This window comes from Ascaphus truei, chromosome 1 (genome assembly GCF_040206685.1).
Source record: "Ascaphus truei isolate aAscTru1 chromosome 1, aAscTru1.hap1, whole genome shotgun sequence".
Taxonomy (NCBI): domain Eukaryota; kingdom Metazoa; phylum Chordata; class Amphibia; order Anura; family Ascaphidae; genus Ascaphus; species Ascaphus truei.
This window is the reverse complement of record NC_134483.1, coordinates 19,293,505-19,308,219: the sequence shown is the minus strand read 5'-3', so window position 1 is coordinate 19,308,219 and position 14,715 is coordinate 19,293,505. Positions and strand designations below refer to the sequence as shown.

The window sequence follows — 14,715 nt, the reverse complement described above, 5'->3', positions numbered from 1 at the left end:
GGAGCCCGTTGTTTTCAATGGGGAAAAAGTGAAAAGCCGAGATTCATTTTTAAAGGGACGAATCCTGTATTTTAAAAATGTTTTAAAGAGCATTTATGTATCTCCGGTTCTGGGGGTCGCAGAGAATTGAAATTTGGCCACTATGTAGAGTCACTGTAGGCATTAATAACTGGCAATTTTCGACCCACAGAGCCCACCAGAACGGAACTTATTAATATGTGAAGATATTAAAGTGTATATGGTATTTTGGATCTGCTCTGAAAATGCAGACCCCATCTGCTATGCTAATAGGTCAGGAAGGGCAGCCGGATGGTTTAGCATACGCCCTCTGATCAAAGGTTAATTGCCCTGATTGTTTATACTAGGGCCAGGAACAAAGAAGTTGAGTGTTTTGCAAGTGTCCTAATTCACACCTGCAGGGGAAGAAGAATCTACTTCAAATAGATTTTGCTAGCGACCTCGGCGCCTAGGTTTAAAGAGATGGGTTTGAGATGGTATAAAAATGGGGCTCAGCCTATGCTCTATGTTCTTCGTGTCTTTGTGATTTTCAAGATTGCTGTATGAACTGCCAGGCCAGATGTCTGACTGTTTCATCATTCTATCTTAAGTGTCTATATTTTGTTTGTTATTTATATAATCTCGTGTGTTCACCTTTTTCAAGGAATAAATGATATTTTATCATATCTCAGCCGTGTTCAGTTCAACCCAAAGTATTTTTGGTGTATTATTATAGCCTGTCAAAGTTACCGTCACAAGCGTTATTTCTCTTTACTAGGTATATTAGATGTGTGACTAAGATTGATCTGTCCCCATTTGTTGCTATAGTTAGGTAAAGTGCCCTACCCAGATTGCGTCTGTAGCAATGGCCATGATGAACCCATTTGTTGAGATATGAGGAACCTATGCCCAAAAGGGGTTCCCCATAAAGGAACTTTTAGGGCACAGCCGGATCAGGCCAGTTGTAAAGTCTGATGCCAACTCAGACTGTCTGCCCAGAGGTGGCAGTAAGTGTACAGGGGATATTAATCCCCAGGAAATAGAATGTTGGCCAATGCCTGAAGGGGCTCACTAATAGTGGGACATGGACACAATACAGAAAAGGGACCATTCAGCTAACCCAAAGAGAAACAAACCTAAGTACAGGGAAGAGGCAAATAGTGCAAACACTGTAAATATATCATAACTTTGAATAGAGTAAAGTGTGTTCAAGTGTTAAGAGTATGATTAACAGCTGTTAATAAAGCTCCTCCTTGTATTATAATAGTTCCTGTCGCCCATCATGCGATGTGCATATCCCCGCCCAGGCTGCACGGATCCCTCACCCCGTCATGGTATGAGAGAGATGGAGCAAAGCCATGTACACATAGGTCAACTGATGTTAACTCCTTAAGAGCCGGGCAAGGAGGGACACCGTATATTATATTTTGTATTTCCTGCCCAAAAATTGTAAAGTACTATTTAAGTCAGAATGCATTACGTACAGAAGAAATAGGTTTCAATATTTTGCCTCATTCAAGCTCACAGTGAAACAATAGTAGAAACATTCCTCTGAGGACGGATCATCAATTAGATTATTATTAATATTCAATTACACATGGATAGTCTAGGATACAGAAAGTTAGTTTGTCAAAAGTGTGAACATATCTGATGCATCAGAACTCAACTACTCACGGCCAACACCTTAACCACTACGCCACGCCTGGACAACATAGATTTTTTTTTAACCAGGGGTTAAGTCTAGCATGAACTCTGCAGATTGTGGTGTTTAAAACACACAGAATCTATATGAATAAGAAACTTGTGTAGTCTCAGTAGTTTGTCTGTCAACTTCAGGTCAGTTCAAAAATGGGCATCAACCTGGAAACAAAAATCTAATGACCCAACGTAATAGTATGCATCTCACAGAACATAAGCTTTGGGGATTAAAAGTTTATTTTAAATATGAACATATTTGTACAGAATTCTTTGTATATCCAACTAAAAATGATCGACACATCCGCAGAGAGTAGCCAATTTCAATAATTGATTCAGCCATCAAAACGTCCCTTCTACAGTATTAGAAAGTACACAGTGTACTAATCGCTCTTCATTAGGTAACAAAGCTGCACGCTAGTTCCTGCTCCTGCTGTGTGCTATAGAAAAGCCAGCGACCTTTGCTGGCTCAACCGGACACAAGTAGCTTGAATGAGTGTTATTTTAAGTCTCCGGGCCTGTGTGCGGGAACTTGCAATGCATTTCATACACAGCATTGCAAGGTCTAAGCTTCAGGTGAATAGCAGCATGGAGGGGATTGCAGAGATGGTCACCTGCAAAGAATAAGACGGCTCACCTGCTGCTTCTTGCTGCTCCCGGCGCTGAGCTCCGAGAGAGAGCGGTTCAGCTTCTCCTGCTGTTCTGACAGATACTTCTGGTACAGGCTCAGCAGCTCCTGGCATTCCCGGTACTGCTGTTGCAGATGTACGATGGAAAGTTAAGGGATATAAAACAAAGCTCGTGCAGGAAAAGCAACACAAAATCTACACACTATATGCAATAAACTAAACCGTGTCCCACACAGCATAATAGAAAGCATGGTCCAACAAAGGACAACTATTTAAAAAAAATATGGTTATCTACCGTCTGTGACCAGTAATCCTTGCTCTGAATACCAGCCAGTTGCAATAAATCTGTTACTGTTACTGTGGCTTCTTGATCAGGGCCCACAATTGCACGTAGTTTCCAAATGAAGAGGCAGATGGAGAAAAGGACAGTAATGTATAAAGGTGGCAGCTTGATGGGGCGGGAGAAGCGTAAAAACCAAACTAAGAGCTATAAAATCCCAGGGCATGCACTTTTTTTTTTTTAGTATTTCCCTTTAAATGCAAATGACATCTGAAATGTGACGGCCGTTATATGGAAACATACTACATACAGCAAGTTTAGAATCAGGTTCACCCGCACAATACAAAACATGAAGAGCCTCCTACAAGGACAAAGAGGTTGTGGGTATAGCAGAGATATGATGAAAGTGATCAATACACAAAGTTTAAGCACCAATGTAATCATAGTGTTATCTACCCATGTGTCTAGTTACCACACAATACATGCTCCACAGCATGAGTGGCAACGTCACTCCTCAAGGGCCACCAACAAGTCAGGTTTTAAGGATATCCCTGCTTCAGCACAGGTGGCGCAATCACTGGCTTAGTCAAAGACTGAGGCACTGATTACACCACCTGTGCTGAAGCAGGGATATCCTTTAAACCTGACTTGTTAGTTAGTGGCCCTTGAGGACTGACGTTAGCTATTCCGGCTCTACAGTAAAATAATGGCAAAGGCAAAATCAGAGAGTGACCAGTCCTCTAGTACTTCATGAGATGCCAACTACAGCTCAACCCCGGTTATCACGCAATCCGTTACAACGCGAATCCGCTTATAACGCGATGCAAGCGCGGCTCCCAACTTTCGTTTTTATTAATACTTTACAGCACGATTATTGTTATCGTAAATACTTAATTGTACATTATTTCTAACGCGATCCGCTTACAACACGATGTCATTGTTTGGGCCCAAAGCACAGTGTTATAAGGGGGTTGAGCTATATTATGAACAATGCTCGCTCAACTGTCGGTCCAAATGAACTAGAGAAAATGCTGTAAAAACTGAAAGGCACAATCGATTCCTTTCACAAATAAAACTATTTTCTGCATCCAAGGCAAAGGGAATTTAGTAACTTGTCCACAATCATGATGTCAATATCGGACATATGGCTTGAACCCACAGCTATACTGCAGCCAATAAAGAGTGCATGCGTAAAAAAGGTGAAGCAAAGGTGCTTTCATACTGCAACATGGAACAGAGATCCGTTCATTTGCTCAGCATTGGTTTTCCCAGCACACATCTTGCAGGTTGCATCACTTAAGCCATTCTTTCACCGATAGAAAATGCATGCCTTTCATGCAGGCCAATATGTGCACCTACCATAAACATTACTGCCTTTGGTTACAGCCAGAGTAAAAAAAAAAGTCCCCTTTTAAATACATCATAGGTGACAGAGACTGGGGAGAATAGCACAAATCATTCCAGCCCTGGAAATCCCTGACAACACATGCTGGAAACTAAAAGCCTTTTGTTCTTGGAGACAAATGGCTTCATGACAGTAAAGTATTTTGATGAAGGTGCATATTGCTGTTGGAGGCAAGTAAATCATGGCAGCCCAACGATGGCGTTCAGCAGTGTTCTCACGCGGAATATATTTATTTATTTATAAAATGTTTTACCAGGAAGTAATACATTGAGAGTTTCCTCTCGTTTTCAAGTATGTCCTGGACGTAGTTAATGACAAATACATGGTTACAAATACAGTTACATCAATGAACAGGGTACACATTATATACAATATATTGCATGAACAGTACGAGATGTATATTATAGGCGTATGTAACAGTTACAGACCAGATTAAAATGTGAGACAGCCTTAGTTTTGAAAGAACTTAAACTGGTGGAGGATGAGAGAGTCTCTGGTAGGTTGTTCCAGTTTTGGGGTGCACGGAAAGAGAAGGAGGAGCGGCCGGATACTTTGTTGAGCCTTGGGACCATGAACAGTCTTTTGGAGTCTGATCTCAGATGATTAGTGCTGCATGTGGTAGGGGTGAGGAGCTTGTTCAGATAGATGGGTAGCTTGCCCAGAAAGTATTTGAAGGCAAGACAGGAAAGGTGAACTTTGCGTCAAGATTCAAGTGATGACCAATCTAGTTCTTTGAGCATTTCGCAGTGATGTGTGTCTTTTGGAGTCAGATCTCAGATGATAAGTGCTGTGTGTGGTAGATTATAGGAATAGGCATACAGGAAGATTGTCAGGCACAATTTGAATGGGAAGGCTATGAAACACCCCAAATCTCTTACAAACAACCCATGTGAGGAAAAGTTGGTTATACCTGGAAAAATGCTATTATTCATGGGCTGATGTTTTCACAGACAGGAATCAATATCCGACCCCCCCCCCCATCCCCATGAATTAAAAGGCAACTTGGTAACGGATTTCACAAGTCTATCCGCGACCTAAGCTCAGCCCCGCTTACCTCATAACATCATTACCCACCAAGGATACAAGGCTGTTCCACCTCTGTGCTTACAGCAAACAATCATTGCACGTCTGTACTAAACCCCATATATGAACACGCAGACGCAGACGCACACGCACACACACCGATCTTAATGTACAGTATGTGTATTTATGAATGTAAAACGGAGGAGTTAATCCAACTTCATAGAGCCCACCCAGTCTAACCTTTGACTGTATTAGATATCATAAGATTCATTACATCATGCTGCATGATTTAGGGACAAATGTATAGTATGTGAAGTGTGATATTGCGTAAACAGAGTTTTGCAATGAACATTTGTATTTAACCAGCAGCTCCTGGCACGGAGTATTAAATGATTTGTGAGACACAAAAAAAACAACAACAAAAACACTTTCATTTAGGGCTCTATATTTTTCCTGTTTGACACAAAATAAACATAATTAACAATAGGAGAACTCTAGTTCAGATGTTCTGTGGTTAACGCAGCATTGAAAAATCGCTCAGCGAATGGAGATGTCAACAAACCCCTCGCAGAGCAATATATAGTTAGGTCCGGAAATAATTGGACACTGATACAAGTTTTGTTATTTCGGCTGTGTACCAGAATAAATTAAAGTTACAGTTAAATGATGAATATGGGCTTAAAGTGCAGTCTATCAGCTTTAATTTGAGGATATTCACATCCAAATTGGAGGAAGGGTTTAGGAATTACATCTCATTAATATGTAGCCCCCTCTTTTTCAAGGGACCAAAAGTAATTGAACAATTGACTCAAAAGCTGTTTCATGGATAGCTGTGGGCTATTCCTTCGTTATTTCATCATCAATTAAGCAGGTAAAAGGTCTGGAGTTGATTCCAGGTGTGGCATTCACATTTGGAAGCTGTTGCTGAGAACCCACAACTTGCGGTCAAAGGAGCTCTCAATGCAAGTGAAACAGGACATCCTTAGGCTGCAACAAAAAAAAATATCCATCAGAGAGATATCAGGAACATTAGGAGTTGCCAAATCAACAGTTTGGTACATTCTGAGAAAAAAAGAACGCACTCGTGAGCTCTGCAACACAAAAAGGCCTAGACGTCCACGGAAGACAACATGATGTCTCGTAGGATCCTTTCCATGGTAAAGAAAAACCCCTTCACAACATTCAGCCAAGTGAAGAACACTCTCCAGGAGGTAGGCATATCATTATCCAAGTCGACCATAAAGAGAAGACTTCACGAGAGCAAATACAGAGGGTTCACCACAAGGTGCAAACCATTCATAAGCCTCAAGAATAGAAAGGCCAGATTAGACTTTCCCAAACAATATCTAAAAAAGCCAGCCCAGTTCTGGAACAGCATTCTTTGGACAGATGAAACTATGATCAACCTGTACCAGAATGATGGGGGAAAAAAAAGTATGGAGAAGGCTTGGAATGGCTCATGATCCGAAGCATACCACATCATCTGTAAAACACGGTGGAGGCAGTGTGATGGCATGGGCGTGCATGGCTTACAATGGCACTTGGTCACTAGTGTTTATTGATGATGTGACAGAAGACAGAAGCAGCCGGATGAATTCTGAAGTGTATAGGGATATATTGCCTGCTCAGATTCAGCGAAGTTGATTGGACGGCGCTTCACTTTACAGATGGATAATGACCCAAAACATACTGTGAAAGCAACCCAGGAGTTTTTTTTTAAGGCAAAGAAGTGGAATATTCTGCAATGTCCGAGTCAATCACCTGATCTCAACCCGATCGAGCATGCATTTCACTTGCTGAAGACAAAACTTAAGGAAAGACCCACGAACAAACAACTGAAGACAGGTGCAGTAAAGGCCTGGCAAAGCACCACAAAGGAGGAAACCCAGCGTTTGGTGATGTCCATGCGTTCCAGACTTCAAGCAGTCATTGCCTGCAAAGGATTCTCGACAAGGTATTACAAATGAACATTTTATTTATGATTGTGTTAATTTGTCCAATTACATTTGAGCCCCTGAAATAAGGGGACAGTGTATGAAAATGGTTGCAATTCCTAAACGTTTCATACAATATTTTTGTCCAACCCCTTGAATTAAAGCTGAAAGTCTGCATTTCTATTGCATCTCGGTTGTTTCATTTCAAATCCACTGTGGTGGCGTACAGAGCCAAAATTATGAAAATTGTGTCCGTGTCCAATTATTTCCGGACCTAACTGTATATTTATTGGTCAAATATTATATATTTTATTCATAACTTAAGTTATCCAAAACCTAACCACCTGTGGCAAACAACGTCACTTTTCTAAGCATTTAAGGCTAAAAGATTATACCAACTTGTATTTATAGGCGAACACCAGGTAATATTGTATGTGGCTGCACTGGGAACAGGGCGAGGTGAAGTCTGCCTGGAAACCGCTCATGTCAAATTTCATGTTTGCATTTGCACGCATTTAGAGTGTAAAAGTAAAACAAATAAAATGATCACTGCATAATTCCGCTGTCATTTTCTCCAATTGCTCATAATTGTAACTATAAAAAGATAATATTCTGCCATATGTGCATTTGCAAAACAGTGTATCGGTCAATTCCATGGAGGAGAAAACCTAATGAAAATGCTCCCTCTAGTGGCAAACCATGAGATGAGCAAAACATGAACAATGGGTCGTGGGAGAACAAAAAATAAATTTTACAATTAAAAAATGATGCTTCATAAACTGCTTTCATGGTTTACAGAGTGATCCATGCGAAATATCTCAGGGATTTCAGCTAAAGAAGGTGTAAGAGAAGAGCAAAGTGGTTAGGAACAAGGAAACTTTCTTTGCCGCAGCAAATATCGAACAAAAATAAAATAAAGCCATTCACTACACAGCGCAGTGCACAGCGTTATTGTTACCCAGCGCAGGGCACACAGCGTTATTGTTACCCAGCGCAGGGCACAGCGTTATTGTCACCCAGCGCAGGGCACACAGCGTTATTGTTACCCAGCGCAGGGCACACAGCGTTATTGTTACCCAGCGCAGGGCACACAGCGTTATTGTCACCCAGCGCAGGGCACAGCGTTATTGTCACCCAGCGCAGGGCACAGCGTTATTGTCACCCAGCGCAGGGCACACAGCGTTATTGTCACCCAGCGCAGGGCACACAGCGTTATTGTTACCCAGCGCAGGGCACAGCGTTATTGTTACCCAGCGCAGGGCACACAGCGTTATTGTCACCCAGCGCAGGGCACAGCGTTATTGTTACCCAGCGCAGGGCACACAGCGTTATTGTTACCCAGCGCAGGGCACACAGCGTTATTGTTACCCAGCGCAGGGCACACAGCGTTATTGTCACCCAGCGCAGGGCACAGCGTTATTGTTACCCAGCGCAGGGCACACAGCGTTATTGTTACCCAGCGCAGGGCACACAGCGTTATTGTTACCCAGCGCAGGGCACACAGCGTTATTGTTACCCAGCGCAGGGTACACAGCGTTATTGTTACCCAGCGCAGGGCACACAGCGTTATTGTTACCCAGCGCAGGGCACACAGCGTTATTGTTACCCAGCGCAGGGCACACAGCGTTATTGTTACCCAGCGCAGGGCACACAGCGTTATTGTTACCCAGCGCAGGGCACAGCGTTATTGTTACCCAGCGCAGGGCACAGCGTTATTGTTACCCAGCGCAGGGCACAGCGTTATTGTTACCCAGCGCAGGGCACAGCGTTATTGTTACCCAGCGCAGGGCACAGCGTTATTGTTACCAAGCGCAGGGCACAGCGTTATTGTTACCCAGCGCAGGGCACAGCGTTATTGTTACCCAGCGCAGGGCACAGCGTTATTGTTACCCAGCGCAGGGCACAGCGTTATTGTTACCCAGCGCAGGGCACAGCGTTATTGTTACCCAGCGCAGGGCACAGCGTTATTGTTACCCAGCGCAGGGCACAGCGTTATTGTTACCCAGCGCAGGGCACAGCGTTGTTACCCAGCGCAGGGCACAGCGTTATTGTTACCCAGCGCAGGGCACACAGCGTTATTGTTACCCAGCGCAGGGCACACAGCGTTATTGTTACCCAGCGCAGGGCACAGCGTTATTGCTACCCAGCGCAGGGCACAGCGTTATTGTTACCCAGCGCAGGGCACACAGCGTTATTGTTACGCAGGGCACACAGCGTTATTGTTACCCAGCGCATGGCACACAGCGTTATTGTTACACAGCGCATGGCACAGCGTTATTGTTACCCAGCGCAGGGCACAGCGTTATTGTTACCCAGCGCAGGGCACACAGCGTTATTGTTACACAGCGCAGGGCACAGCGTTATTGCTACACAGCGCAGGGCACAGCGTTATTGTTACCCAGCGCAGGGCACACAGCGTTATTGTTACCCAGCGCAGGGCACACAGCGTTATTGTTACCCAGCGCAGGGCACAGCGTTATTGTTACACAGCGCAGGGCACACAGCGTTATTGTTACCCAGCGCAGGGCACACAGCGTTATTGTTACCCAGCGCAGGGCACACAGCGTTATTGTTACCCAGCGCAGGGCACACAGCGTTATTGTTACCCAGCGCAGGGCACACAGCGTTATTGTTACACAGCGCAGGGCACAGCGTTATTGTTACACAGCGCATGGCACACAGCGTTATTGTTACACAGCGCAGGGCACAGCGTTATTGTTACACAGCGCAGGGCACACAGCGTTATTGTTACCCAGCGCAGGGCACAGCGTTATTGCTACCCAGCGCAGGGCACAGCGTTATTGTTACCCAGCGCAGGGCACAGCGTTATTGTTACACAGCGCAGGGCACAGCGTTATTGTTACACAGCGCAGGGCACAGCGTTATTGTTACCCAGCGCAGGGCACAGCGTTATTGTTACCCAGCGCAGGGCACAGCGTTATTGTTACCCAGCGCAGGGCACAGCGTTATTGTTACCCAGCGCAGGGCACAGCGTTATTGTTACCCAGCGCAGGGCACACAGCGTTATTGTTACCCAGCGCAGGGCACAGCGTTATTGCTACCCAGCGCAGGGCACAGCGTTATTGTTACCCAGCGCAGGGCACAGCGTTATTGTTACCCAGCGCAGGGCACACAGCGTTATTGTTACCCAGCACAGGGCACAGCGTTATTGTTACCCAGCGCAGGGCACATCGTTATTGTTACCCAGCGCAGGGCACAGCGTTATTGTTACCCAGCGCAGGGCATAGCGTTGTTACCCAGCGCAGGGCACACAGCGTTATTGTTACACAGCGCAGGGCACACAGCGTTATTGTTACACAGCGCAGGGCACAGCGTTATTGTTACCCAGCGCAGGGCACAGCGTTATTGTTACCCAGCGCAGGGCACACAGCGTTATTGTTACACAGCGCAGGGCACACAGCGTTATTGTTACACAGCGCAGGGCACAGCGTTATTGTTACCCAGCGCAGGGCACAGCGTTATTGTTACACAGCGCAGGGCACACAGCGTTATTGTTACACAGCGCAGGGCACACAGAGCTATTGTTACACAGCGCAGGGCACAGCGTTATTGTTACATAGCGCAGGGCACAGCGTTATTGTTACATAGCGCAGGGCACAGCGTTATTGTTACACAGCGCAGGGCACAGCGTTATTGTTACATAGCGCAGGGCACAGCGTTATTGTTACATAGCGCAGGGCACAGCGTTATTGTTACACAGCGCAGGGCACAGCGTTATTGTTACACAGCGCAGGGCACAGCGTTATTGTTACCCAGCGCAGGGCACAGCGTTATTGCTACACAGCGCAGGGCACAGCGTTATTGTTACCCAGCGCAGGGCACAGCGTTATTGTTACCCAGCGCAGGGCACAGCGTTGTTGTTACCCAGCGCAGGGCACAGCATTATTGTTACATAGCGCAGGGCACAGCGTTATTGTTACCCAGCGCAGGGCACGGCGTTATTGTTACATAGCGCAGGGCACAGCGTTTTTGTTACCCAGCGCATGGCACAGCGTTATTGTTACCCAACGCAGGGCACAGCGTTGTTGTTACCCAGCGCAGGGCACAGCATTATTGTTACCCAGCGCAGGGCACAGTAATTGTAATCTATATGTAACTAGCGCCGCCGCCCTCTCTCCTGTCACTCACCCCAGCAAACCCCCTTTATTTGGGCAGGATTATGTCAAACTAAACCCCTCCATCTCTCGTCACTCTCCCCCCTCCTCCAAATAACCCTAATTTGGACAAGGCTTTTAAAAAAAACACAACCTCATGTCATTGCACCCCTCATCCCGTGCTTTCGCTTACCTCCATAACCCCCTTTATTTGGTGAAGTAGATCAGACTAAACGCCCCCTCTCCCTGATATTACCAGGAGGCGCCTATCAAAATAGAACGTTTTCCTCAAAGACATTGGGGAAAGAAAGAATGCTAATGTCCCTTTGCAAAACTGTGCCTCTGAACCAGCTGCCTCTCACCTGCTGTACATCCCACTCAAAGTGGCTTGTATAAGACCAACGAAGTAATTCTAGCACTGTGCCCTCATCACAGGCACTTATCTGCTACTCTACACACTCTCCATGATTACCGCTACTGTATACATCTTGGGAGAGTTAAAAAGAAAAACCTTTCTGCTGCGACTGTTACTTTTACACTGAAGCCATTAGTCTTACCAGCTCTGCTTGACACTCGCAGTCTGTGTTACTTTTTTCGTCTTGTTAAGAGTTCCTTTCCAGAGTTTAAAAAGGACTAAGGTGCTTCCACGGCCACTGGGAGGATGGAGTGGTTGTGCTCCATTTAATAGCATGGTACAGTTGAAAGAAAATCAATGTGCTTTCAGGTTGTGCTAGAATGTAGAATTCTGCAAGAGTACTAGTGAGCCACAGCTTAAACCAACACCATACGGGCAGTCACTAAATGGATGCAGGGCTTATTCTGCAGGCTAAACGACAGGGAAAAAATAGAAACTATTATGGGAAAAGAAGCAAGCATGAAGACTGCTCCCCATCAGTTCAACAGTGTGATCTGATGCAATCATTTTACACCGGAGCTTATTACTGTGCTCTAAGTGGTGGCACCGCGCACGGCTTCAAACATCTGCATGCAACATTCAGGAAACGAGATCAAGACCAGAGACAAGCTAAAACAATATGTATGCAGAACATACAGAAAGGAGAGTATTCTATAAGGGAGGGGACTTCTATATCAGGGAACATACAGAAAGGGAGAGTATTCTATAAGGGAGGGGACTTCTATATCAGGGAACATACAGAAAGGGAGAGTATTCTATAAGGGAGGGGACTTCTATATCAGGGAACATACAGAAAGGGAGAGTATTCTATAAGGGAGGGGACTTCTATATCAGGGAACATACAGAAAGGGAGAGTATTCTATAAGGGAGGGGACTTCTATATCAGGGAACATACAGAAAGGAGAGTATTCTATAAGGGGGGGACTTCTATATCAGGGAACATACAGAAAGGGAGAGTATTCTATAAGGGAGGGGACTTCTATATCAGGGAACATACAGAAAGGGAGAGTATTCTATAAGGGAGGGGACTTCTATATCAGGGAACATACAGAAAGGGAGAGTATTCTATAAGGGAGGGGACTTCTATATCAGGGAACATACAGAAAGGGAGAGTATTCTATAAGGGAGGGGACTTCTATATCAGGGGGTGTCCAACTCAGCCCTCAAGGGACACCAGCAGGTCCAGTTTTTAGGATATCCCTGCTTCAGCACTTGTTTCTCAAACAGTGGCTCAGACCAAGACTGCAGCACCTGTGCTGAAACAGGGATATCCTGAAAACCTGACCTGTTGAGGGGGGAGGGGGGGTCTTGAGGACGGAGTTGGACAGCCCTGTTCTATATTGTGAGAGGTGGGCTCCTGCAACACGCATGAATCAGGTTAGTGGACTTTACCTATATCTTACAGAGCTTCAGGGGATTACAGATTACTTTAAACTGCGATAGTGCCAAACAGGGCACTATTGCACAAAAGCTCCTAGTGGACAAGAGTGTGTCTGATAGTGCCACAATAGTAGTTTAATGCATAACCCCCTCCGTCTCCTTCTTGCAATGCTGCAGTCACAGAAAACAAAGACAAGTATCTGCCTCACCAATCTCCATCTTTCAATTCCCATCACAGAGCACCGTGTGAGAGGAAGGAGCCTGCTCGGGACTGATTGTATTTAATCACTGCCACACGGGAGACTGGATCTCTCTCACTGGCATTCGCAGTGTCCTGGCATCCGTCACTTCAATACTGCCCCAAAGTACTCATTCAAACGCAACAAGCAAAGCCAAGGGGAGAAAAACACACACACACACACACACACACACACACACACACACACACACACACACACACACACACACACACACACACACACACACACACACACACACACACACACACACACTTTGCTTATGTCCAACGTGCTATTTGGTTAAGAGTAGTGCTTCATGCAAAGGAAACAATGCAATTCCACATATACAAACACTAGGTTTAGCAAGGATTTATATTGTGAGGGACACATGCTTGTTAGGCCGCGATCACAGTGAGCGCGACGCTGTGTGCGATTTTGCGCGCTGCGCGAACAAACTGCAACAGCTGATACGGGCCGGACACAGTGCACGCATCCGCGATGCAGAGCTACAGCACGGCAGATTTTTCAAAAGAAACTATTGGTTTTTCGTATGGCGACCGCGGCGTCACGTGAGCGGCTCAGCCAATGAGGGTGACCCAGCCTGGTGACGCGTCCGCCACGCCTCCAGCCGCAGTGCACCCAACGCTCGGGCGACATGCGCACGCGATGCCATGTAGGAGACACTTTATAGGTACGGTATATCAAAAGGAGCTATAACCATAGAAAAGCTCCAGAAATGCTACTGCATAACAGAGCATTATGACAGCTGAAATGTGCAGCCATACTAGAAGTATTAATGCTAGCTGCAGCATTCTAACAAGACTGAACTTCATTAACTGTCAGGTAACGATTCCTCCCCTTCTCTATATGAATATTAAAAGATGACCACCTTACTGGGAGGCAGAGGGGACACATTACACTGTGGTCCCTAAGTTACTGTCCCACCCTGCACGCTGCCTTCGCCATCACATACACATTGCATATTGAATCATGCCACAAAGTAACTCCTTGGCTTCCAAATGGGCCTGTTACTCAGTGCTGCACAGAGCACTGCTAGTCCCTTCCTGGCAGCCAATGGGCTCATGCATTACAAGGCGTCCCAATGAAAAATTCATTATGAAGTAATTAGCTGGTAAATTATTTATGTACAGTCGTCCTATTTTCGTATGCAGAAGATTGGCCCCATTATTTAAAGGTATAATCACAGCTGGGATGATTCGCATACGGTTGATGAATCAAGCAATGCAATAATGTGTTTCTATACGTAGACACCTGATCAGGCCACATTCGGGGCACGGCGGACTTCACTGTTGGAGAGGTGCCACCTCCTCCCTAAGGATTAGCATACCCGGCTTCGGGCTATTGAATAAGAGCGTATAACCTCACTCAAGCTAATTCTGGTTCTAAGGCCAGAACCAGCGCTGTGGGAAGGGGCGAGCAGACATCGCAGGTGCTCGTAAACAGGTCTCCGCACACCTGTGGGGTAAGCACTGTGCAAGACACAATGGTTACTTAGAAGTTGTGCTACAAGCCTCTTATATTCCCAATGGAGAAACCCTTCGGCCAATGGACTTCCATATTTTTTTTTTAATGCTGCCGGTTT

General features: G+C 45.5%; 1 protein-coding gene across 2 annotated transcripts in view; it reads right to left on the bottom strand.

The window, feature by feature from the left end:
* Positions 1 to 14,715, bottom strand: part of LOC142485534 (protein hinderin-like) — a 236,923-nt gene that overhangs the window by 166,184 nt on the left and 56,024 nt on the right. For both annotated transcript variants that reach the window (XM_075584468.1, XM_075584487.1), the window contains exon 6: positions 2,330 to 2,457. In XM_075584468.1, the coding sequence (XP_075440583.1) occupies positions 2,330 to 2,457 (128 nt within the window). The remainder of the gene's footprint in view (positions 1 to 2,329; positions 2,458 to 14,715) is intronic.